General features: G+C 38.5%; 1 protein-coding gene across 1 annotated transcript; it reads left to right on the top strand.

The window, feature by feature from the left end:
• Positions 1-4,172: 4,172 nt before the first annotated feature.
• On the top strand, positions 4,173-27,753 carry tet2 (tet methylcytosine dioxygenase 2). Its single transcript, XM_060873278.1, has 10 exons — positions 4,173-4,595; positions 16,540-19,326; positions 19,517-19,607; positions 19,701-19,794; positions 19,895-20,103; positions 20,335-20,485; positions 20,592-20,681; positions 20,843-20,980; positions 22,357-22,708; positions 22,854-27,753. Exons 2-10 carry the CDS (start codon positions 16,584-16,586, stop codon positions 24,242-24,244), a joined length of 5,259 nt encoding a protein of 1,752 aa, XP_060729261.1. The 5' UTR covers positions 4,173-4,595; positions 16,540-16,583; the 3' UTR covers positions 24,245-27,753.
• Positions 27,754-27,776: the final 23 nt, after the last annotated feature.

Here is a 27,776-nt window from a genome sequence, read left to right as displayed (position 1 = left end):
AAGAAGAAGAAGAAGAAGAAGAAGAAGAATAAGAATTAATATAATTAGATAAAAAGAACAATTAATATAATTAAAAAATCATTCATATTCATAAATTGTTTTCTATATAAATTTTTTTATATATAATAAACACACACACACACTCACACACAAACACACACAAACACACACACTCACTCACACAAACACACACAAACTCACCAACACACACAAACTCACACACACACACAAAAAAAAAAGGATGAGGAGATGTAGCGGTGTTTGCCATCTTTGATTGGTGGATTTTAGAGTGTTGTAGCAGCACTCACTCAGATATGGATGTCAATCACAAACACACTGATTTCAACCTCCACTGTGTTTTTTTCTCAGTGACACTAAATCCCATCACATCACAACAATCAGACCAAACATCCTCCACTTCAAACCTGACTTCAGTCTAAGATCATCACGTTATTAGAATCAGATAATGACATTAACTCCAGCTTGAATTACTTCGCACATTATTTCAGATGTAACTCAGACTGGACTTCACATGCTCTCATCCTCTGGAGGAAATAGTGAGGAATCTTTATTCTAACTTGTAAATTCTCTCCTTCTAATTAATATATTTGTTCATTCCTGTTTCTTAGGTTATTATATTATTATCACATAACGTCAGCATTATTGTTAGACATCAGCGTGATATTCTACTGATCCTGTACTGATGTGGTGAAAAGAGAAACTCAGATACACGCAGCTTCACTGTTTAAACTCCAGATATTCTGAAACTTAATTCTTATTCAGAGCTGAAATTAATGTTTGTTTGTTTTCTCTGTTAGAATTTGTTGTGTTTTTCCCCACATGAAAGCAGCATTCACTGTGGACTACATTAAATAGAATTTATTTTTATTGTGTTATGAACAGAGAAAGTGAACATAATTTCTGCTTATTGATACAAATGTATTAATAGTATTAATAACAGCTAAGTGAGTTTAGATTTCTCTGTTAGTTTTTTCCTAACATGGTTCTGTGTGACTAAAATAAACAAATGAACAAATAACTACGGTGGCTGAGAAGTGCAAAACAAATTAACAAATCCCAAAACACATTATACCACCTGGAAGCGGTTGGTATAGTTTGTGAATGGAAACTTACCATCATCGGACGAGACACCTTTCATTCACCTGTATATCTTTAATGACAGTCGTCTTGTCCAATGATCGGTATTTGTTCATTTGTTTATTTTACCTACCGCTTCCGGGTTGTCTGAATCGGTGCACAAAACACATTAACAAATCAGAAAACACAACGACATTTCAGACAACCCGGAAGAGGTTGGTATAGTTTGTGAATGGAAACTTACCGATCATTGGACAAGACACCTGTCACTCAAGGTATATATGAACAGTCTGCCACAAGGAAAAGTTGGAATGGATGGATGGAATGGATTACTGTGGATTAATTCTGTTATTTTCTTATATTTAAACGGAGAACTTTAAACATTACACATAAGATTACATACCTGTATATCTTGAGTGACAGGTGTCTTGTCCAATGTTTCCATTAAGTAAGTAAGTAAGTTTCCATTATGTAAGTTTCCATTCAAAAACAATACACTACCGTTTCCGGGTTGTCTGACTTGTCCTTGTGTTTTGGGATTTGTTAATGTGTTTTGGGATTTGTTAATGTGTTTTCGGGTTTTGTTAATTTGTTTTCGGATTTGTTAACGTGTTTTCGGATTTTGTAACGTGTTTTCGGGTTTTGTTCATTTGTTTTGGGATTTGTTAATGTGTTTTGGGATTTGTTCATGTGTTTTTGGAATTGTTAATGTGTTTTGGGATTTGTTAACGTGTTTTCGGATTTGGTAACGTGTTTTCGGATTTGTTAACGTGTTTTCGGATTTGTTAATGTATTTTCGGATTTGTTAATTTGTTTTCGGATTTGTTAATGTGTTTTGGGATTTGTTAATTTGTTTTTGGATTTGTTAATGGGTTTCGGATTTGTTAATGTGTTTTCGGAATTGTTAATTTGTTTTCGGATTTGTTAATGTGTATTCAGATTTGTTAACGTGTTTTCGGATTTGTTAATGTGTTTTCGGGTTTTGTTCATTTGTTTTCGGATTTGTTAACGTGTTTTCGGAATTGTTAACATGTTTTTGGATTTGTTAACGTGTTTTCGGGTTTTGTTAATTTGTTTTCGGATTTGTTAATGTGTTTTTGGATTTGTTAACGTGTTTTCAGATTTGTTAACGTGTTTTGCACTTCTCGGCCACCGTAAATAACAGACTAAATAATCTGCTCTGTAATGAAGTGCACTACTTAAGGTCACTTGGAGTGAAGTGCACTCTGTTATAAAAACCTTATTAGCATTATGGCTGAAGTTTTCTCCTTGTTCTTCTTTACACAGCTCTGAGAGAGACGCCAGTGAGAAGGGATTGTATTTTCCATAATCAGTTCCACGTGTGAGTTTCGCTCTGATGAAAACTCGGCTTGTCTTCAAACGAGACCTCGCTGGAGCTTCACTTCATTCCGGATGCTGAGAGCTTTTTATTTTCTTTCATGTTTAGGCTTTACTTCGGTCCATCATTTTATTTAATTATTTATTCTGTATCTCTGAACGTCTCTCAATAAATGTGTGTGTGTATGTTATTAGACTGTAATTGAATGTTGACCATCATTCTGTGAAATCCCACAATGCACCAGGATAATCACTGAAGCAGGAACAGGACATTAATGCTCACTTTCTAGCGAACATTTGGACATATTTAAGTAGAACAATGAGTATGTGAGTATGTATGTTTGTAATGTACTATATAGATTTAAAATTATGCACACAGTAGAGTGTAGTTTTTCATTATTATTGCTCTTGTCGCTAACACTGGGATTTACACCTAGATGTAATATACTTTTTTAACTTTCATATTAGTTTAGGTTTTGTATGTAGAACCGTGTTGAAATATTCTGTGTAACTTTCTTACATCAGTGAATAGATCAAAAGTCAGCAAAAAATCTGTGTGTGTGTGTGTGTTAGAAACAAGACTGTGTGCATGAAAAACAATTAATGTCTTTATTTTATTGCAGTCTGTTTCATGGCAGGGGGGTGGCTTAGTGGTTAGCACGTTCGCCTCACACCTCCAGGGTCGGGGGTTCGATTCCCGCCTCCGCCTTGTGTGTGTGGAGTTTGCATGTTCTCCCCGTGCCTCGGGGGTTTCCTCCGGGTACTCCGGTTTCCTCCCCCGGTCCAAAGACATGCATGGTAGGTTGATTGGCATCTCTGGAAAATTGTCCATAGTGTGTGATTCCGTGAGTGAATGAGAGTGTGTGTGTGTGTGCCCTGTGATGGGTTGGCACTCCGTCCAGGGTGTATCCTGCCTTGATGCCCGATGACGCCTGAGATAGGCACAGGCTCCCCGTGACCCGAGGTAGCTCGGATAAGCGGTAGAAAATGAATGAGTGAGTGAGAGAGTGTTTCATGGAAGGAGAACATAAGTACAGGTCTAGTTCTCGTTTCTGGTTTATTTTGTGAGTCATTTAATTTCTGGTTTATGAAAATCTCTTTCAGATCAAATAATAGTTTTCTTTTAACTATAATAAATAATAACTCTTACTAGCAACAAGAGCCTTTTTTCAGTTCCAACACGCTTGCCAAAGTTTAATATAGAACACAAAATGGAAGACGATGATATAAAATTTAAAGATGAAATGGACTAGAGAGGAAATGAAACGAGTCTCCTCATGAGTTTGAGTTTTAAAGCCACTTCCTGTTACGTTTCAGATGTTGAAATTCTCCAAAACTGGTCTCAGAAAATAAGACAATGCCACACGGTTGGAAATTTAATGTGCACTATTGTTAAGTGGTGGGTGTAGTTACGTTTAGTAGTGGAATAATAGGGACAAAAGAGAGAGAGAGAGAGAGAGAGAGAGAGAGAGAGAGTCTTCACTATTACTGAGTCACTCCATTTCCTGGCTGCAGTTGGGGGATGGTGTGTGTGTGTGTGTGTGTGTGTGTGTGTGTGTGTGTGTGTGTGTGTGTGCGTGTGTGTGCTTGTGTGTGAAACTAACTATATGTGTGTGTTCTCAGTCTGACTTCAGCACTGAGGGATTCCCCCTCCTCCACCAAGCTGTACAATCCACTCCATTGCTTCCATGCAGCCTAAGAAGTGTGCACTATTGTGTACAGCTAAAAAAAGAGGGAGGGAGCGAGGGAAGGAGGGAACGAGGGAGAAGAAGCTCGGCCCTTTGTGTGCTGGAGGTTCAGCCGAGATATAGACAGAGATATTTCTGCTGTTTGTACCCTCTTCAGCCACCTTCACCCTGACACACACTTTAAACACTCAAACACTCTCACTCACATGCTGGTGCACGGATGCAGGCGTCGACGACGTGCTCTGGGTTGCGTGAGTGCATGTGTGCGTCTGAGCATGTGTGCGTCTGAGCGTGTGTGTGTGTGTGTGTGTGTGTGTGTGATGAGAGCGGACGTCAGAGCGGCCCATGAATATTGATACGGAGGACAGTCTCTTTTATCGAGGACAGAAGGAAGCAAAATGGCGGCCCTGTAGGACCTGGTTAGGATCTAGAACGCTTTCACGGCACACGGTGGGAGTGAGGGGAAAAAAGGTGAGAAGGAACCGGTTCCTCTTCATATATTACTTTATGTTTCTGCCTCACGATATCTGTCTAGCTAGAAAAAGAGCCGGGAGGAGATCAGATCATATTTTAAACAACATGGCTGACATTTCTGTTTCTGTCTGTCTGTCTGTCTGTGAGTCTGTGAGTCTCAGGCTGCTTTTGGGCTCACTCAATCACTCACACACACACACACACACACTCGCTCTCTCTTTTCCTTTGTGGAAACTCCTCTGCTTTAGGAATGTGTGTGTAGTGTGTGACCTTTGAAAGGCTGCTGCTGAGCTTTTATTTACCAAACACACTGTGAGAGGCTAAAGCACAAAATCCAGTTCTATACCCACACTTGTTTATTTGGTTATGTACATATACACTACGTAGGGATTTTCATAGCTCATGAGTCATGTATATAACATGTTTTGTCTGATCTTATGAGCTGTGCTCGTGTTTATAGAGGATTTAAATTTACAGAAATAAATGTTGAAACATACACAAAGTTCCGGCATGTTTCAGTGTCTGTGTGTGTTGGTGTGTGTGTCTTTGTTGTTGTGTATGTCCAGAATTCTGGAATGCAGAGTGACAGGAAAACACAAAAAGGCCAGAGAGGGAAAAACATAGGGACTACAGGGGTAAATGAGTAGACTAATGAAACCTTAACCCACTGGTCCATCAGCCAGAGAGTGGTTTAAATTAGAGCACACTGAGTGTGTGTGTGTGTTTGTGTGCATTACATGTAATACATTACATGTAATAACATATTTATTAGACACACAAAAACAAAAACTTCTATTATTGCACTTTGTATTGTATTTATAGTGTATTAGTGAAATATGTATTGTATTTACAGTGTATTAGTGCACTATGCAGTGTGTTCATAGTACTGTATATTAGTGCAATATGTATTGTGTTTATAGTGTATTAGTGCACTATATAGTGTAATAATAGTGTATTATTGCACTATGTAGTGTAATAATAGCGTGTTAGTGAACTATGCAGTGTGTTTATAGTGTGTTATTGCACTATGTAGTGTATTTATAGTTTATTAGGGCATTATGTAGTGTATGTATAGTGTATTAGTGCACTATGTAGTGTGTTTATAATGTATTATTTCACTATGCAGTGTAATAATAGTGTATTAGTGCACAATCTAGTGTATGTATAGTGTATTAGTGCACTATGTAGTGTGTTTATAGTGTATTAGTGCAATATGTATTGTATTTATAGTGTATTAGTGCACTATGCAGTGTGTTTATAGTGTATTAGCGCAATATGTATTGTATATATAGTGTATTAGTGCACTATATAGTGTAATAATAGTGTATTAGTGTATTACGTAGTGTAATAATAGCGTGTTAGTGAACTTTGTAGTGTGTTTATAGTGTATTATTGCACTATGTAGTGTATTTACAGTTTATTAGGGCATTATGTTGTGTATTAATAGTGTATTAGTGCACTATTTAGTGTAATAATAGTGTATTAGTGCATTATGCAGTGTGATTATTGTGCATTAGTGCACTATGAAGTGTATTAATAATGTATTATTGCACTATAAAGTGTGTTTATAGTGTATTAGTGCACTATGCAGTGTATTAATAATGTATTATTGCACAATGCAGTGAGTTTATAGTGTGTTAGTGCACTATGCAGTGTATTAATAGTGTATTAGTGCAATATGTAGTGTGTGTATAGTGTGTTAGTGCACAATGTAGTGCATTTATAGTGTATTAGTGCACTATGTAGTGTGTTTATAATGTATTATTTCACTATGTAGAGTAATAATAGTGTATTAGTGCACTATGAAGCATATTTATAATGTATTAGTGTACTACGCAGTGTATTAATAGCTTATTAATGCACTATGCAGTGTTTTTATAGTGTGTTAGTGCACAATGCAGTGTATTTATAGTGTATTAGTGCATTATGCAGTGTATTAATAGTGTATTAGTGCACTATGTAGTGTTTTTATTGTCTTTTAGTGCAATATGCACTATACTTAGTGTTTTAATATATGTAGTGTATTTTTTGTGTACTAGTTCACAATGTGGCATGTTTACAGTGTATTAGTGCACATTGTAGTGTGTTTATAGTGTATTAGTGCGCTATGTATTGTGCTTATAGTGTATTAGTGCACTATGCAGTGTGTTTATAAATTCAAATTCAATTCAAATTCAAATTTATTTGTATAGCGCTTTTAACAATTGACATTGTCTAAAAGCAGATTTACAGAACAAACGTAAAACAAAAGGTTAATATAAAGATTAATATAATAGCGTAATAGTGTAATAGTTTATAGCATATAAGTCACCCTGCAGTGTGTTAATAGTATAAAAGTGCATTATGCAGTGTATTTATAGTGTACTAGTGCAATATATATACATTATATATATAGTGAATTAGTGCTCTATTGAGCATGTTTATATTGTATTAGTACACAATGTAGTGTATTTATAGTGTATTAGTGCACTATGTAGAGTCTTTATAGGGGATTTGGTGTATTGATAGTGTATTAGTGCACTATGTATTGTATTGATAGTGTATTGGTGCACTATGCAGTGTGTTTATAGTGTATTTGTGTACTATTTAATGTAACTATAGTGTATTAGCACACTATGTTTTGTGTTTATAGTGTATTAGTGCACTATGTAGTGTGTTTATAGTGTATTAATGCACTATGTAATGTGTTTATAGTGTTTTAGTGCACCATGTAGCGTACTTATAGCGTATTAATGCACAATGTAGTGTGTTTATAGTGTATTAGTGCACTATTTATTGTATATATAGTGTATTAGTGCTCTATGTAGTGTGTTTATAGGGTATCAGTGGACTATGCAGTGTGTTTATAGCATTTTAGTGCATGATGCAGTGTGTTTATAGCGTATACTATACTATGTAGATAGTGTACTAGTGCACTATGTATTGTAATTATAGTGTATTAGTGCACTCTGCAGTGTCTTTATATTGTATTAGTGCACTGTGTAGCATATTTATAATGTATTAGTGCACTATGCAGTGCATTAATAGCATATTAGTGCACTATGCAGTGTGTTTATAGTTTAAAAGTGCATTTTCTGTTCCATAAAGGTTAGTTTATTGGTGCACTATGCATTGTTTATAGTGTATTTGTGCACTATTTAATGTAATTATAGTGCATTAGTGCACCAAGTAGTGTGTTTATAGTGTATTAGTGCACTATGCAGTGTGTTTATAGTGTATTTGTGCACTATGTATTCTATTAATAGTGTATCAGTGCACTATGCAGTGTGTTTATAGTGTACTAGTGCAATATGTATTGTATTTATAGTGTATTACTGCACTCTGCAGTGTCTTTATATTGTATTGGTGCACTATGTAGCATATTTATAATGTATTAGTGCACTATGCAGTGTGTTTATAGTTTAAAAGTGCGTTTTTCTGTGCACTTATAGTTTATTGGTGCACTATGCAGTGTTTATAGTGTATTTGTGCACTATTTAATGTAATTATAGTGCATTAGTGTGTTTATAGTGAATTACTGTATTATGCAGTGTGTTTATAGTGTATTAGTGCACCATGCAGTGTGTTTATAGTGTATTAGTGCACCATGCAGTGTGTTTATAGTGTATTATTGCACTATGTAGTATATTAATAGTGTATTAGTGTACTATGCAGTGTTTTTATAGTGTACTAGTGCACTATGCATTGTATATATAGTGAATTAGTGCTCTATTTAGCGTGTGTATATTGTATTAGTGCACTACAGTATGTACCGTATTTATAATGTATTAGTGCACTATGCAGTGTATTAATATTGTATTAATGCACTATGCAATGTCTTTATAGGGGATTTTGTGCACTGTGTGTCATATTTATAGTGTATTATGCACTATGCAGTGTGTTTATGGTCTATTAGTGAATTATGTAATCTGTTTATAGTCTATTAGTGCACTGTGCAGTGTGTTCATATGTATTAGTACACTATGTACTGTGTTTAGTGCGTATTATTGCACTATGTATTGTATTTATAGTGTATTAGTGCGCTATGTAGTGTGGTTATAGTGTTATAGTACATTATGTTGACTATTTATAGTGCATTAGTGCATTAGATACATGGGAGCCATAATATTAAGAGCCTTGTACGTAAGTAGCAGCAGTTTGTAATCAATTCTAAACTTAACAGGTAGCCAGTATAGAGATGATAAAATTGGGGTTATATGGTCATACTTTCTTGTCCTAGTGAGAACTCTGGCAGCTGCATTTTGGACTAACTGTAGCCTATTTATTAAAGATGCAGGACAACCACCTAGTAATGCATTAGTGAATTAGTTAAGTATAATAAATGATGTATACTGTATAGTGTAAAAAGAGCTTTAGCTTTAAACCAGTGCATGTGAAGTGTAGTTTATACAGTATTGCTGCATTATGTGTATATGTATTACTGTGTGTGTTTCACTGACACGTTAGCATTTGCATATCAGAATTTGCATATTAATGAGCTGTTGTAATATGAAAGCTTTTCCCATTTGAGTATTGAGCTTTGTGTATTCCACCACTGTGCTTTACAATAACAGCCTAATGAGGCGTTGTTACTGCAAAGATAACAAATCACATTGCTGCTTCAATGAGCTATGGCTAATGCTAAGATAACCCAATAAAAAGAGCAGTAGGAGTGTCACCTTTATGGCATTCTAATTCACTATTCTTCATCACCATCATGAGCAGACAAATCTGATCTCAAGATTAAAAAGGATTATATTTATTGGACTAATTATCATGATGATAACATAATCCTGCCCATATCTGTCACCTGACCACATCTACAGGGTGTGTGTGTGTTGATGCTGTCAAACAGGTTAGGATTAATTCCTCAGCTGCCACACCCTCTTACACACACACACACACACACACACACACACACACACACACACACACACACACACACACACACACACACACACACACACACACTGCATTCTGAATATGGAATACTAAAGTGTACGAAATGCTGTAGTACATAGTACAGCAATACTCTAGTTTATGGAATACTGTAGTGTTTGAAATTCTACGGTTTATAGAATTCTGAAAAGGCAAAAAAATATAAAAAAACAGACTGGACCAAACATAACACACAGGTACAAGTACAGGTGCAGCAAAGACACAGCTTTAAAAAGATTGAGTGTGTGGATTGAGCTTATCTAGATAAGTGCCAGGTAAACTGAGTCCAGGTCTGTTTGTAATCAGTAACATGGTGTTTTTTAGTACATGGTCGCCCAATGTGTGGACTGTAAGGTGTTCTGGGAGATGGAGCTCCATACTGAGTCACCCAGGAATGTGTCTGGTGTAATGACACAGGTTCAGAAAATGCAGTTTGGTTGATGTTACAGTGATAAACTCATCAAGACAGTCTGTGGGAAATGAGTTCTTTCGGTCATTTCCAAAAAGTAAAAGGCATATGGAATACCATATTCCCATGTTAGCTAGCTGGCCATATCCTCATATCAACACTATAATCATAAATAAAAAGCCAGCTTCATCTGGAAATCATCAGAAATTCATGGGAAAGCATGAGGAATTGCAAGTTGGTTGATCCAGGGATGGTTTATTGTGTGTGTGTGTGTGTGTGTGTGTGAGAGAGAGTGTGAGTGAGAGAGAGAGAGAGAGAGAGAGAGAGCGAGAGAGAGAGTGTGTGTGTGTGTGTGTGTGCATGCACATGGCTTTTGTGTTGACAAACACAATTCCAGAATTCCATGGGTCATAATTTGCTCACGCCAAGAAAAGCAACATCTCTCACTTCGCCATTAATATGCGAATAATAATAATAATGACACACAAAGGGGTAATTATCATATCAGATCAATTGTGTTTTAGATTATGTGTCAGAACTCACACTTACACACACACGTTTTTTGAGTGTTTCCTTGAAAATGTGTTACTGACTCCCAGATACAGGTGGATACTCCCTGCATGTACTCTGAATGTATGTTGGTTGTGTGTGTGTGTAACTCTCTAAGAACAGCAGTGTGTCAGTTCTCAAAGGCAGTGACACATCACACACCTCATCTCCACTGTTCCAGCCCTCCTCCATCCAGCAAAACACACTCAACACTACATCACATTAATAAACGTCTCCTCAGTTTGTTGTTTCATACCAAAAGCATCAGTATGTGGAGCTTTAATTTCTGTGTGTTTCTGCACTGGTTTAATAAATGTAACGTCCTGTAACTATTAAAAACATGTTAATGCTGTACATGATCACATGATGCTGGTTAATCCAGTGAGATCTTTACGTCTACACTCTGTGACAGTTAGAACATTCACCATGTTTAGGATTTTAACTGAACACACTTAAATATTGTCCATGTGCTGTTGTGCAATACAGACACACACTGCACACTACATAGAGAAAATATCTGCTCTGTGTGCTGTCTGTGTTTAGTGAGTGTGGCACAGGGCTGATGTAGTCTGGGGTAAAAAGAGGAACTCTGAGCTGAATAAAGAATAATGACATTTTAATAAGAATAATCTGTTTCAGGTTTATATACAGAGAACTATATATGAGGATAACAGTTAATAGCCCACAAGTGCTAATAAAACAGGAACTCAAACAAAGCAAACCGTTTGGAACTCCATAAAAAAAGTGTTTTAACTTTTTATTATAAAAAAAAACACTGAACTTTAAGAAAGTGCTCTATTAGGATTAGTGGTTCGATGATTAGTAGTTTAGGACACAGCAGCTGTACAGCATCCCTCAGATCAAATAACACATCATATCCCAGAAACAGGACAGTCAGTCAGTCAGTCAGTCAGTCAGTCACACACACACACACACACACACACAAGGCTCTTAACCCTCAATTGCTCAGTTGTATAAAATCAAAGACTGCTAAATGTAATGCAGTCATACTAATTAGTAAAGTATTGAGTTGAAAAGCAGAGTACAGTTGTCATGGTAACGGGTAAGGTAACATGCCCAACATGTAGTGTTTGATAAATAGTTTGCATAGCTACTAATTCATACAGCAGTTTAGAGAGCAGCACATTCATTCTGTCCCTGTGTCTGTGTCCCAAATTGTATAGAACCAAATGACACAGTGTACTATATGTTCTGCATTAATTACACACACTATGTAGTGGAGTAGTGTGCAGTTTAAAGTGGAGATGATGAATGTATAATGTGTGCTAATGTCTGAAAGGTTGTGTTTTAAATCACATTAACTGATTTTAGCTTACTGTTTAGAAAAGTCGTATTACAATATGGGACAGAACCTATGATCTTGATACACCAAAGAAGATTGTGGTTTAGGACGGAGCCAGAGGCAAACTTTCTTGAGATGTTCGCTAACACCATGCTGAGTATTATAGCACTGTACCACTGTAAGCACTGCACTATTTACTCACTATATTATGTATTACAGAAGTGTGTGGTTTGGGAAGTCCATGGCTGTGTTTAGAAATTATGAAGACATGTTCCAAACCACAATACTACCCTACTAAATACTACAGCAGGTTTAAAGACAGACTGCGGTTTGAGACAGAGCCGCAGGTGAGCTTTGGTGTGGTGGCTGAAAGTGCTGCAAGTTAACAAGCACCTTATAATAAATAATACACCAAACAAGCTGGTATGATATGAACTTTATATTTAGTGTACACATTGGTTTGGGACAGAGCCTGTCTCTGTTCAGCCTGTGTGTGTATAAACTCAGTCTATATGACATACAGGCTCTAATGAAACAGTGGTCTGTGAACACACACAGTGCAGCATGTCATCTGATATCACGGCAACGACCCCCACACAAAAACAATCCATTTCCTCTATGTCTATCCCCCATTTCCTCCTCCTTCCCTTTGTGTAGTCACTATATAAAGTGACCAGGACTTAGCAAGTGTATTACTTTCATGCAGCACTGTTGTCATGGTAACCACTTTATTTATGAATGGCCATCTACACTCATCATTTGAGAGACAGAGAGAGATAAACAGGAGGAGTGAACTGGATCTGTTTAATTATATGATTGACAGAGAAAGCTCTCTGTATACACTGTGTCGCTCTCAGCCAATCAGAACATGCTGCACTGATCTCAGCTAATCAGAACACACCATACTGCTCTCAGCCAATCAGAAAACACCATCTTGCTCTCAGCCAATCAGAACACACTGCACTGATCTCAGCCAATCAGAACACACCATACTGCTCTCAGCTAATCAGAACACACTGCACTGATCTCAGCCAATCAGAACACACCATACTGCTCTCAGCCAATCAGAACACACTGCACTGATCTCAGCCAATCAGAACACACCATACTGCTCTCAGCCAATCAGAACACACCATACTGCTCTCAGCCAATCAGAACACACCATTTTGCTTTCAGCCAATCAGAACACACCATTTTGCTTTCAGCCAATCAGAACACACCATTTTGCTTTCAGCCAATCAGAACACACTGTTCTACACAGTTTTGTATTAATTTAATTACACATCTAAAGTAAATGTTAACGTTCTGGATAGTTACTGTGTTACTGTGTCTTTCTACTTTTTAATCTAAATCAGACAAGTTTAACCATCTGACTGGTGAGAGGTCACATGATCAATGAAATAAACTATTGCCCTGCTAACTATTAACTTCACACACACACGCACACATTCACACACACAAACTCACACACACATTCACATTCACACACACACACAAACTCACACACATACACACACAAAAACTCAAACAGACACTCACACACACACTCACTCTCACACTCATATGTGTGTCTTGTAACTTAAATAACTCCATCACATTTTAACTGCAGCTGCTGTGGTGCGTGTGTATGTTAAAACACTCACTGGAGTGTGTGTCCAGCCCTTCCCTCAGGCTCAAGAACTGTTACACACACACACACACACACACACACACACACTGCAGTAATATTGAAAATAGTAAACATAAAGTTCTTGATATTTCTGACTTCATAGTAAAGCTACAGGACACAGTTCCTATTGTCGATCATTGCTAGCTCTGTGTGTGTGTGTGTGTCAGCTGCTTTGTTATCCATTCTAAGAGATATTTGTCTGGGTGGTGGTGGTGTGTGTGTGTGTGTGTGTATGTGTGTGTGTGAGCTGCTCAGCACTGCTCAGCTGCCACTAAACCCCGGAGCGGAGTGTTATGATCACTCTGACAGTAATCTTTGATATTCTCTCTCTCTCTCTCTCTCTCACACACACACACACACAAACACACACACAGGCAGACATAGTGATATAAACAGCGTAGTGTTCACAGAGTACTGAGGATGTCATCATGAACTGCAGCAAGGCTTACTGGTGTTGAATTATTCACACAGTGTGTACCGAAGTGTGTGTATTACCCATAATGCACTGCATATGACCAGTGAGTCTTTATTTCAGGGTAAAGAGTAAGAACTTTCTAAGTAAGTATCTGATGTTTGTAGTGTGACAATACTGTGACAGGCACAAACCATTCTGGAATTTTCCAGTTTAATTATATTCCTAAACACTCAAATATTCAACAATGAGGTCCAGAGATGTTAGTGTAATTGTGAAAGGTTACAGAGTGTTGAATTAGTGAGCAGGTTCTCGTTTCACTTCTTTACAGAAACCTTGAGCTACAAACAGCTGGAACTAATTTCACACAGCTCAGTCTGGTGTGTGTTAGTGCCTCAGCAGCCTCTTTGTATCGTACTCTGTACTCTGAAGTGGATTCCTTCATATGTACTCGTCACACAGACATAGGGCTTTTGATCACGGTTGCTGAAGTAAGAGTTTGTGCCCTCTGGGTATTCATATGCATGCATTCTGCCTTAAGGAGTGCACTAAAAACAACTCATCTCAGTTCCAGAGACGTATGGTCTCAATATTATTGCTCTCAAAGTCTTCTTCCAGTGAATTGTGAGACCTTCACAATGTCCTGGAGAGGTTGTTGGTGATGTCACTGACTTGTTTTTTTTTTTTTTTTAAATTAATTAATTATTATTATTATTTTTTTTAAACTGGGGGCGTGGGGGCGGGGTCTTCACAGCTCTCACATCGTCCTCAGTTGCTGTTGTCTTTGGTGTATAGCTCAAACATATCATCCCGGTGGTTTTGGAGGTGACTGTAGTGAAACACTGTATAGATTTTTAATACTCTGTTGATATTGCATAGAATTATTTAGTTCTTATAAGAAGTAATACGATTATGCAGTATAGGGTATTGATGCAGAACCTACAGAACATTACAACTGGTTACATACTCTATCTGAATAGCATTAATATTGTGTTTGTATAGAATTATCATATCTGAAATATCAGTAGCAATAATACAGCCATATTACACCTCAGTGTTATTACCACACCTAACTGTCTCTTAAGCTCTGCCCATGTTGACCTTGGGACTCTGTGTGTGGAACAGATGCAGCATTCAGAGTGTTAATATTAATTCTGCACCAATACCCACTATAGATGTAATGCACACAATCACACGGGATACAATCACAGAGTTTTGTTGTAACAAGCTAGCTAGATAACACACTGTTGGTCTATCATAATGCCTAGTATGTAGTATAAAAGACGTTCATTTAACATTTTAATTTTTAACTGCAGAAATGTAATGGTTAAACAGTTACAAAAGATTTAGGCCTTGTATTGTAGCTACAATTGTTACCAAGGTAATCAAACATCAGGCTAACTGCAAATCATCAATGCTAGCATTCTATATTCAACATAAAGCTACAGAGATGTGGCAGGTGATAAAGTGGAGCAGACAGAGAGAAGAGAGATGCTACAACATTGACAGATCACTGTGCCGAGCCTCGGAACGCTAATTATTTTGCAGATGTCGTGGAAGTGGTGTACATTAATAATCACGTGTGCGAGAGACTGACATTAATGCCATTGGTGGATGATTTGTTCGTCTGCTTTCAGTAATGCACAGGAATAAAGGGGGAAAGGAGCAAACACACACACACACTCTCTGGTGTGCATGCATGTGTCTGTGTGTGTGTAAGTGTGTATAGTAGTAATGTATCAAGATTACTGCTACTACACAAAGTCACATGACCACAGACACAATTTAGCGAGGCAAACACTGACTGAATGGTGTTATTGTTAATGTGGATTCATTTATTATTTCTGTTGTCTGTAATGTTTTATTACATGCTTTATTTATTTATCAAGTATATATCTATCTATATATTTATCAGTTTATTGTTATGATATATATAAAAATATATATAACTATATATCATAACAATAAACTACAAATAAAGTCTGATAGCATGATAGTACACCATCCTAAACCACATGATCTTTTATATTCTCCAAAATAAAACAAACAAACAAACAAAAAAACGTCATCTGTTCTAATAGGACTTCCTGATCAGGTGGTTACTTTGGGTGTTTCTGAAAATGCAAAGTATGCCAAGAATGTGGTCTGAGCCTTATATTTTTATTTTGGAGACCCTTTAAAGACTTTTGTGAAGTTCTCTGTGAGAGAGAGAGAGAGAGAGAGAGAGAGAGAGAGAGAGAGAAAGAGAAAGAAAGAGAGAGAGAGAGAGAGAAAGAGAGAGCTAAAGAGAAAGAAAGAGAAAGAGAGAGAGAGAGAGAGAGCTAAATAGCATAAGAAGCACATGTCTGCAGGCACAGAAGCAGTGTGTTCACGTACATCAAGTGAAAAGGACTGGAATTATCTGAGGGCAGTGTGTTGTGTTATAAGTGTATGAGTGTGAAATCGTTTCTACTGTACTGGCAAGTCTAAATCTGTGCTGGTTACACAATCATCCCAAATGAAGTCATGACACACCCTTCACTGATAAACACACTACAGGGGTGTGATGAAACTGTGTAGTTTGTATTGTTTTGTATGCTGCCCCATGATCCTTGAGATTAAATAGCTCCTCATGCAGTACACAAGTGCATGGATTAGCAGATGACAGATGAGCAGATACTGATGTATGCTTTCTTTTTGCAGGAAGCAGAGACGGCAGCCTTTTGAATGGACTCAAAGCAGGCCAGATGGAAACAGAACAAGCCAGGCATGAGACGGAAGAAAGTCTGATACACACACAGCATAGTGCCATCCACCAGGTACCTACAAAGCTGCAGAATGGAAACCAGTCATCCGACACTAGCCCACAGCAACTTAACGGGGAAACCAGTTGGAGCAACTTCAAGCCAATGAAACGACACCGGGACAACTGTTCTAGTCCAGTAACCATGTACGATCAGGGCCTGTATAAGATAAATGGTGAAGTGAAGCACGCACTAAACGAACAGTCATTAGTGGCCCTTCCCCAACCCAAAAAGCTCTGTGTTAATTCAGAGACAACTAGCCCATGGCAGCAGAAAGAGACAGACACAGAAGGATGTTTAGACATAATGCCTGGCCTGAGGAAGCCTGTACCAGACACAGAAAACTGTAATTTTTCCAATGAGAACATCTTCTCATTATCAAGGAACAAGCAGGTGCCAATGCCGAATGGTGCTGCAGTAACTCCACCTTCAGTGGAAGGTCCTGCTGGTGACCTCTTTGAGAAAACTCAGTCTCAGTATTATCAAAACCATATGTCCACAACACAAGACACCAGCAATCTACATGAGCAGGCTATCTTTACACCTTCAGTTACCTCAGGCTGTTCTATTTTGGCTCAGATGCCTGCTTCTGAGCCATTTGCGAAAACACCATCAGAAGTGCATGGAAGCAATGACTATGACCCAGAGTTCATGGTGAATGGGTACTCTGGGAATTTTAGTGCAGAGCAGCAGCATCAACCTCTGCATTACCCTCTCACTGACCTTCAAGTTCTGGAAAATCAACCACAATGTGATTTAGGAAAACAGCCAAGGATTTCCTCAACAGTTAGCATCAGTGACAGTTCACAAGCTCAAAATGTCACAGACAGTTTTGCCACAAACACAGTGGGTTTAAGCATATCTTGCCCAACAACAGTTATGGCTAAAACTGCTGGCACATTCAGTTCAGTCAAAAACTCAGCCACTGATCAGGAGCCCAGCACTGTTACAGGCCAGCAGCACTTACAATATGAGATGCAACAGCACCAGTCAGATGTTTCCTGCTCAGTTGATGGCAGCCCGCAGGACAATGGAGTCTCTACTCCTCCTCCTGTGGAAATTCAGGCAGCTCCAAAAAATCAGTGTAATGAGCTGGAACACAAACCACTCCTCCATGATCATGGAGGGAATGTGTCTTCTGACACTCAGCTGGACTGGATCAATTTGAACTCTACTCCAAATTCACAACACCAAGCCAATCAGGCACACATGTGGAAGGGCTTCCCTTCGAATGAAAACACAGACAGACTGATCCAGGTTGATCTGCTTAATACTGACACCTCACGTAGTTTTCAGATGCAGACAGACTTCTCCAAACAGCAAGAGGGTCACATGCAAAATGGCTATAAGCTTCCTGCACAACCTCAGCCTAATACTGTTACAGAGTGCCAGACTCAAATGCCTAAAACTCCATCTGATATGCACACCCACCCCAACAAGCAGATCAACAATGTCCAGTATACAAATAAGCAGTTTTTCCTCCCAGTGAAACAAGGGCATTTATGCAAAAATGATCAAAACCTAGGGCAGGTCCTACCTCCTGACTTTGTGCATCAGTTACCTTCACGGTCCCACCAGCAATATGAAGCCCACCACCAGCAAGCCAGCACCATCATGCATCATGATGCACAGGGTCTCAAAATGGTGTTACAAAATGATGCTCAGGGTCAGGTGAATTCCCAAATCCCACACAAACACAGCATGGAAGGATACACACAGGCAGAAATATCATCTCCAACATACAAACAAACTAACACAACAGTGCAAAACGGAACCAACGTATCTTCACAACCGAGCCTCCCTTTGCCCAATCAGCATAACTCGCAGCCTTCACCTAATGGCATATCATCCATGTTTAGTTTTGATGAAGCATCAGAGATGCAAAAGCAGTCTCAGAGACGATATACCCCATCTCCAAGTGCCCAAAATTCTCAGCAGCTTGTCAACCATATGCTGCCCAGAAACATGGACTTTGAGAACATACAGCATACACAATTGCAACCTCAACTACCAGATGGTACCCATGGTAGACAGGTGCCAGCACAGATGTTTCCCAAAGCTGAATCACGGGAATCCTGCTCTCAATTCCAGAGAGGATCCCTTCCAAGCCCGGGTCCACAAGGGGACTTTCAGAGGCATGCAGCCTTGCGAATGCATCTACTACAAAAGCAGGATAGGCCGGGCTACCTCCAGAGCCCCAACATGATCAGACCTGACCTGCAGCATGTTAAACGTGAGAATGACCCAAGATTCGAGGACCCAATCCATATGCCACCACCACAAATGCAGCATCAGGTTCAAGACCTTATGGGAGGCATTCCGGAGAGAGTAAAACAGGAAAGGACATTTTCAACCTGCTCACAGAGCCAGCATAAGAGCATTCTGGCCACCATGGAGAAGCAGTTACAACAGTACCAGCCTTCTCCTGTGTTTGAGCGGAGGTCTTTAGCCATCAAGTCCCCCAATAAGGTGAAGGTGGAGATGGCTGGAGGTGTGGCAGTGATATCTACCAATATTGAAGGAAGTAAGGGGGATCAGTGTAAACCTCCTGCTTCTACTCCCAAAAAAGAGCCAGGCCTGCAGTGCTTTCTGGAGTCACCCATGAAACTGTTAGATACTCCCATCAAAAACCTGTTGGATACACCCATTAAAACTCAATATGAGATTCCTCCATGCCATTGTTTTGGTAAGGCTTAATTAGTATAAATCATACAACTATCTTTCTTACCTATCTATCTATCTATCTATCTATCTGACTGTCTATCTATAACAAGTCATAAGAATTTGATCAACAGTGTTGCCATTTGATAAAGAATGTAAAAAAAAGATCAGCTTTCGATACTTATTCTATTAAATCTTTTATTCTGTTTGTGTAGAGCAAATCAGTGAAAAGGATGAAGGCCCATACTACACTCATCTGGGAGCAGCACCAAATATCAAGGGTATCCGAGAAAAGATGGAGAAGAGGTGAGGCTTCCTCTTCAAATTCTTCACCAACATGGCATGTTATCTAGCTACTTGTATCTTTGCAAATGTTTTAAAAAATGTAATATTTTTAAGGTCTGGTCTGACTGGCAGTGCTATTAGGATTGAGAAAGTGGTATATACAGGCAAAGAAGGCAAGAGCACGCAGGGTTGCCCCATTGCTAAATGGGTAAGTTGGGTTTCCATGTGTGCAAGCTGTGCCACTAAAACCTTCCAACAGAACTAGCACACTTACTTAAGTTATTTTTGCATGTGTTTGTGCCATGAAGGTAATACGTCGAGCCAATGTGGATGAGAAGCTCTTGGTGCTGGTACGAGAGCGGGCTGGTCACTCTTGTGAAACATCATGCATTGTAGTAGTAATAGTGATATGGGACGGAATATCAACGACCATGGCCGACCGTCTCTACATGGAACTTAGTGATACACTGACGAAGCATGGTGCCCTGACTAATCGCAGATGTGCACACAATGAAGAGTAAGGACAATTTAATAATTTTACCATACAACATTTGAGTAGTGGTCACTGTTATCTTCTTCCTAGAGATCTAGTTTAACAAACCTCTGCAGGAAGGTAACTCTCCAGGAGGAGCAAAAATTATTTTACACTATATTACACTGCAGTAAGACTATAGACGTTTTCTTAGATTAATCTTCTTATTTACTCATATTGTGTATACATTATTGCACTCTACATCATCTTTATTAGGAGAACATGTGCATGTCAGGGTCGAGACAATGATGCCTGCGGGGCTTCCTTTTCCTTTGGATGCTCCTGGAGTATGTACTACAATGGCTGCAAGTTTGCCAGAAGTAAAATCCCAAGGAAATTTAAATTACTTGGAGATGATCCCATAGAGGTATGACAAATCTTTCCAGCCAATCAGAGGCAGATAGAAATTTAAAAAAATTTTAGATTTTTAAGGTATTTTTGGGATCAACAAAAATCATTTCATTATTTCACAGGAGGAAAAACTGGAGAGAAATCTTCAGGCCCTTGCTACTTCCATGGCTCCATTGTATAAACAAATGGCACCTGATGCTTATAGCAACCAGGTACATCATGACTAATCAAATAGTAATTTAAGCATGGCTTGATAGTACAGTGGGTCCCATTTGAAAAATTTCATATCACTTTTTTCTGATAGAAATAATTACAATGGATTCAGATATTTTTATATATTTGTTTGTTTGTATATTTCTGTATATTTTTCCAGGTGGAGCATGAACACAGAGCTCCAGACTGCCGGCTGGGTCTCAAAGAAGGCCGTCCATTTTCTGGAGTCACAGCTTGTCTAGACTTCTGTGCCCATGCCCACAGAGATCTCCACAACATGGCAGGGGGTAGTACTGTGGTAAGTTGAGTGGATTATGAGAAATATTTAAAATATAATAATTAATTGCACTTTTCATTCTGAATAGGAAATGCAACAAACCTGATAGTGAACACTGTGCCGTCCACGGCACACACGCCCCCTGAGCCGAGGCTGCATCTTCATCTTCATTGTAGCTTTTAAGCATTAAATCTTCTAAATATACGGTTATGTTTTATATTGTTTGAAAGCTTAGACTCTCAGGATTTTATTAAACACAAAGCATAATATGATTCATAGCAGTCATAAAAATGTAATCACGTTGATAGTCACCTGAACTAGGCGACGCCATTTCAGTTTGTTTACTTACATTTAAACGCTTCCCTTTCTTCACTGGGGTAATGTTTAAAAAAAACAAATATTTTTCATAAATCCCCAAGAGTCCAAGGAATTGGAATATCTAAGCCTTTTAATCCAAAACGCTTTGCTCGCCTCACAATAATTACGTTTCTGACCGAAAACTGTAAACAGTTGTTCACTTCCGTCCATTCTTTCGGCTCTCACTTCTCATTGGAGGCTTAGAAAACTACAATTCTGTGTCAGATTTGTAGTCCAGACTCTTAGGAATGAAACAAGCCCTCACATGAGCCAATCGGTGCTCGTAGAGCAGAGATAGACAGCTTAGAAGCCAATGATGGCTCTCCATTCTATTCGGAACACCCTCCGTTTGTTTGGCAGTTGTTCCAGCCAGTAGCAATTTCATGATCCGGGACCCTGATATCTCTTTAGCCAATAAGGAGGCGATTGGCGTTCTGGCAAGGGCGGGGTGCCAGCTAGAGCCCTGTGAAAACAGTCATGACGCAATTCTCGAGCTATATTGCGCAATCCTAGAGCACACACACAGACTTCCTGTGTTTTTTGAGCAGATACTACTGCCTAGCGGTCTAGTCAAAGGGGTTAAAAGGTTATAGGCCTTTCAAACTCTTGTTTACTCTTGTAAACAAGGTTTATTTTGGGCAAAAAAACAAAGTTTGTCTTTAGTTCCCGACGTGTTTACAGTAGTGTTTTTTAGTCAGTTTACAGTAAAATGATTTGGGCTGAAACCCTCCATTCTAGTCTCTGTAACTCTGTGTCAGTAAGGCCTAGAATCACCCTGACACTTGTATCAGAAACTAGCGATTGTCTTCTTTCCAATGAGACCAGGCACACACCCCTGAGTGTCAAAGTATGTGGGAACTGTACCACTTTTTAGTTGGGTATGTCATTTAGGCGAAAATCATGAAATCATGAAATCGAGGTTTTAATGAATAGTCATAATGAGTTATATTGAATGCTATGATTTCAAAATGGAAAATTAATATCGCTGAACTTCATTTCTTCAATCTTTAGTCTCAGTGTTCTTTTTCTTGTCATGTTAGGTCTGTACACTAACACGAGAGGACAATCGTGAGATTGGAAAAATTCCTGAAGATGAGCAACTGCATGTGCTGCCATTGTACAAGGCTTCATCCACTGATGAGTTTGGCAGTGCAGAGGCCCAACTGGAAAAAACGAGAACTGGAGCCATCCAGGTGCTTAGCACATTCCGGCGGCAGGTCCGTATGCTAGCAGAGCCAGCAAAGTCCTGCCGGCAGAGGAAACTAGAAGGCAAAAAAGGTGGTGCTAACAAAACCTCTAATGTCAGCAATTCCAAGGTAGACATCAACCAGCTGTCAAAGCAACAGAAACAAAGCTCTTGTGACAATGTGGATCATAACACACCTGCAGCAGGTACCAAAAAGGCTATTTTTTTATAGTTTAAAAGCATGGACAGTATAATTGAGCATACCTGTACACCTGTCTCTCTGAAAACTACTATATGCATGATAGGTACATAGATCATAATGTTTTATGAAAACCTTTGTGTTTACAACAGGTGCACATCTGTGTCACATGGGTGCCCCTCTTCTGCCTGGTCAGAACCCTATAGCTGCCCAGAACCAACTTCAACAACAGAATCAGCAGTCAAAACCTAGCACTTCTCAGTCTTTTTCAAATTCAACATCTTCTGTTAATTACTCAAGGTACCTCAACACACCAGGACCCTTCCAGAGCACTTCTAAACCATCTAATATGTTTCCTCAGTCTCCCAGCTCAGCCAGCCCTTATCATTCCCCTTTACCAGTTGCCAATTCCTACATGAATGGGTCAAACCCACCAAGCCCTTACTCTGGAGCACTAACTTCTAACAACCTCTATCCAGGATATCAGTGCAATGGAAGTATTCGCTTGGAAAACTACAACCCTTACTATTCCAATCCAAAGCACCTGGACATGTACAGACAGCAAAGACCATCTCTGTACCCTGACCAACAATTCAACCCTCAGCAGCACTATGGCATGACTTACCCACCACGCTATGGGGAGCCAGTCCTCCCCATCAATGGATATGGCAATTGTAACATGAGACCAAACATGCACCCCATGGGACACTATCCAGGATACAGCTCAAATGGGGTACCTAATGCCCAGTTTCTAGATGTTATCTCCAGACCTTTAGGTCACCCAGGCATGGACTATGCAGCTGCAAATAAAACTAGTCAGTTTGGCAGATACCCCATTCCCTATTTGGCTCAGAATCTTTTGTTACCCCAAAACATGGACCCACTACATATGCAAAAGCCAGAGATGAACCTCCATGCTGCAAACAGTTTCCCTCAAGTGCTTCCTTCTGTAGGCAGGGAAGGCATGAACCCCACCCAAACTCCAAGTATGAGTCTGCCTAATGGAAACATCCCACCCTCTTTTGTCAAACAAGAGCCAGGAATCTCAATGCCTGCAACTCAAGAGGAGGAGGAGGATGTGTGGTCAGACAATGAGCACAACTTTCTGGATCCAGAGATCGGTGGTGTAGCAGTGGCACCCAGCCATGGGTCAATTCTCATTGAGTGCGCAAAGCGCGAGATGCATGCAACCACGCCACTCAAGAAACCTAATCGCACCCACCCTACCCGAATCTCTCTGGTTTTCTACCAGCATAAGAACCTGAATGAGGCTAAGCATGGGCTAGCATTATGGGAGGCCAAGATGGCAGAAAAAGCACGTGAGAAAGAGGAGGATGCTGAAAAGCATGGCACAGATGGGACACCCACCAAGAGTGGTGGCAAGAGGGTCAAGAAAGAACAACCAGAACCTTCTGAGCCACCATACAAACGTTTTGTCCAGATGCTTGCTGAAAAGTCACTGTCCTTCACTACCAACACTTATGTCAGCTCAGCTCCCTATGCCTTTACTAAGGTCACTGGGCCTTACAGCCACTTCCTGTAGGGATCTGATTAGGTTTACATCATCCTCAAACAGGGAAAAAGTGTCGGAATTGTGACAAGGTGCTAAAATATTGCTTTTCAGACCTCAGTGCCACTGGCTGTAACCCAGAGACCCATAGAAGATTCTGTGAGGCAATCAAAGCCTGATCCACACTATGGGAAAATGCAAAATCTACAATAGATCAACTAAAGGTAAAAAGGTTTAGCTTTACTGGTTGACCCATAAAATGTATTTATTTATTGCATTGTTACACTGTTCTTCTTCTTTGGTGCTTCACAACATCTGGATGTCCATTACTGGGGAATTAATGGCTTTAATTTTACAGTTTTTGGACCTAAAGGAAAAATTCTGGTGTAACACACTGATATGGTGGCTAATCATGTTCACGGTGCTAAGTGAAGAGAGTGTTGAATAGAAAAAAAAAACTAGTAGTTTACCTCTCAAGTACTAAGCAATTATTTTTATGATTGGTAGCAATTACAGGAACCTTTTTTGTTAGTGTTTTTAAAGCACTTTTAATTAGAGGGGTATGATTGGTTCACCCTCTGATAATTATTTACAGGATTTCATTCAGTTTTGGGTATCAAGCAAATCCTGCAAAATTGCTATTATTATTATATATTTTTTAACAAGTTCATATTCACCTGGTGCTTCTATGGTTTCACAGTCCACTATGTCTTTTATATTTACTGTATATTGAGCCATTGTCAACATGAATTTTCGTGAATTTTTTTAAAGACAAAGCACAGGAATAGGCGAAAGAATCCTGCTACGCAAATGTCAGCAGTGAGTTTTAGAAACATTTGCATCAGGTTTGGGTTTGTTTTTGTTTTTAGCAATTTCATCATATCCTTATTGAACAGGGTCTAGTGCCACCTTTTGGTCATTTTCAGTTTCCAAGGCAGCTGGCTTGCTGTAAAGGGGATCCTTTGATTACTGTAATCTAGTTGTATGATAAAAACGGTAAGATTTGTACAGTAAATTAATTTCTCTCTTTTTTCCTAAAATGATTTTAGATTTTAGTACTGTAAAAGAGAGTAAAATTCTTGTGGGTTATTTGTAAAATGGTGCTACTTGGTGCTACTAAAAACGTATAATGTGAGAATCTCTATTGGTGGTGAGAGGATTTATGAATGATGTACAGAACCTAGTTGTCATATACCTCAAAACATTTTTGGCAATAGGATTACTATACCAAGGTGTCTTCATTTTCTTTTTCCCATTTCTTTATTTGTATTTAAAAATAAGAATTTCACAAGCGTTTAGGTCAGTGCAAAGCTTTGCTCACTTACATTCATCACACTTGATCTACTAGAGGGTGTTACTTGAACTACAAACTTCAAAATTTCTATATAAAATAAAAGAATCAGGGATATTTCTGCTAATTCACACATCACCTTGTCATCTCCTCTCATTCAGGGATTAATTTTTGCATCCTGAATCCCATGTACATAGTTCAAAAACACACACACACACACACACACAAACAAGTTAAAAATAAAATAAATAATGAATTCACATTTTTCTACTTATGTTTTTGTGGATAGTTTTTAGAAGTACAATAATATGCACTGAGTTGACTAAAGGGAAAGTATGGCTTCATCAAAAATGAAAAAATTCAGACACACATCCTCAGTGCATGTGTATAAGTAAATATATTCTACATTTATTTATAACCACTGAACTTTTATTTTAATGCATTTTATCTCCCTCTCTCCAAGTTTAATGTCACCAAGCAAAAATCTTTTTCTGAAAGCACTTCAATTATTTTTCAGAAAATTATGAATTCAAATCATTTATTTGAATGAAAAGTAAACAAGGAAACTGTAAGCAAATTAACAAAATGGTATAATAATCTGTCTTCAATGCAAAGAGCACAAATTATTTTTTAATTACTTTTTACTTAAACGCAGCTACTTAAAAACATGGTATAAGTAACCGATAGCAGTAGGCAGATTTAACCCTTTCAGTCAAAAGCCAGCATTTATTAAGTGTAAATGAATTTATTTAACAACCTCAGAGACACAGAGTGTAACGGAGGTCAGAGTTACTCAGATAAAAGGTCTTCATAACCTTTAATTGTAATGATCATCAGAAGCTCATCTTGAAAATGAATGTCGCTGAACTACAAGAGGACATTTTTCTTACATTTATCAGCTGTGCTGCAGCATTTATTTCAAACATTTGGTTCGATCCACTCAGATGCTTGATGACAAAAGTCTGAGCACACTGTGGATAAAAAAACAGGGAAAAAAAAAATCTTGAAAATTGAAAACAAAAAGTAAATGTTGAATATTGTGAACTGCTTTGTACAAAACTGCTCTGTACTGAAGCATGTGATCAGGTGACAGTCTGATGAATCTGATCTGAAATGGATCACAAGTTTTTCACACAAACAGTCTGAGTCCGAGCGGCTCGAGTCCGAGCAGTAATTAATAGACTCGTGTTTCTCTTGTTAATATCTCAGAGTCCAAGTTTCACTGCTGATAAAATCATGTGTAATAAAGAAATGAGGAATAAAAAAGGAAGCACAGTCATCAGTGCGCTCAGACCTTCGGTTCACTGCGTGTGGATGTTTCGTCACATCATCATGAATTGTTTGTTTTAGGAAAGTCTGGAAACTGTCATTCTATCTACATTAAAAATGTATTTTAATTCTTGCTCTGTTATTTCTATGTTTTATCTGTTACACAGTGACATGACCACAAAAACCAGGCCTTATATAATTCGATAAATCTTTTGGGTTTAGAAAACACAAATATGGCTGAAAGGGTTAAACATCACACAGATCATCACCAAGCCTCAGATCACAACAGCAGCCTAAGCTTTAACAGTGAATAAACAATATAATGCTCCCTACGCAGGGTCCCTACTCCCGAGTGGACGATACGTAGAGGTAGTATCCATGGTAACGATAACGATCATTGCGAGGTTCGGCACAGAACCTATAAAATATTATTTGATGGACAAAAAGAAGACTCCGATAGAGAAATCTGCAGCACCTGATGATTCTGTAGATGATTGAAAGGTTTTGTAAATAAATCTTAGATTTTTCAATGTACAGAATACAACCTGATTAGCAGGTTAATAGAAAAGAAGAATAAAAGGATAAAATGAAAAAAAATGTTAACTAGGTGATTGATTAGCGGGTGAAAAGCATAGCCATACTTGAAGTCATACTTGTTCTGTGTGGAGTCTTTACTTGACTTGAAGGACGTTCAGACGGAGCGCGTGCTACGCTAGCATGTGTTGGTTTTTTTTGTTTGTTTGTTTTTTTAATGTAGACACTAAATGGGTTTTTTATTTTTTTTTTAAACATTTCTGTCTCTATCCTGTTTTCTTGTTTCCTAAAAGTTTGGTATGCTTCAAAATAAAGGATGGATATGAATACTGTAAGTAATGTAATGTACTGAAGTACTGAATGCAGTTTATTTGAAAGCTGTTTATTATATCATTCCTGATTGCCAAGATGTGGGTGTTTTTAATAAAATTTATATTTATTTCATGCATTTCAAACATTGTGCTGTTTTTG

Source organism: Tachysurus vachellii, chromosome 6, assembly GCF_030014155.1.
Source record: "Tachysurus vachellii isolate PV-2020 chromosome 6, HZAU_Pvac_v1, whole genome shotgun sequence".
NCBI lineage: Eukaryota > Metazoa > Chordata > Actinopteri > Siluriformes > Bagridae > Tachysurus > Tachysurus vachellii.
The sequence above is the reverse complement of the archived record's forward strand: the minus strand, read 5'-3'. Positions and strand labels throughout refer to the sequence as shown.

What these genes read in the sequence shown, in the direction of transcription:
- tet2 (XM_060873278.1), top strand. Translation starts at nt 16,584, where the DNA reads ATGGAAACAGAACAAGCCAGGCATGAGACGGAAGAAAGTCTGATACAC. An exon ending in TGGCAGGGGGTAGTACTGTG is followed by an intron (nt 20,981 to 22,356) that starts GTAAGTTGAGTG and finishes TTGTCATGTTAG; the next exon opens with GTCTGTACACTAACACGAGA. An exon ending in TCATAACACACCTGCAGCAG is followed by an intron (nt 22,709 to 22,853) that starts GTACCAAAAAGG and finishes TGTTTACAACAG; the next exon opens with GTGCACATCTGTGTCACATG.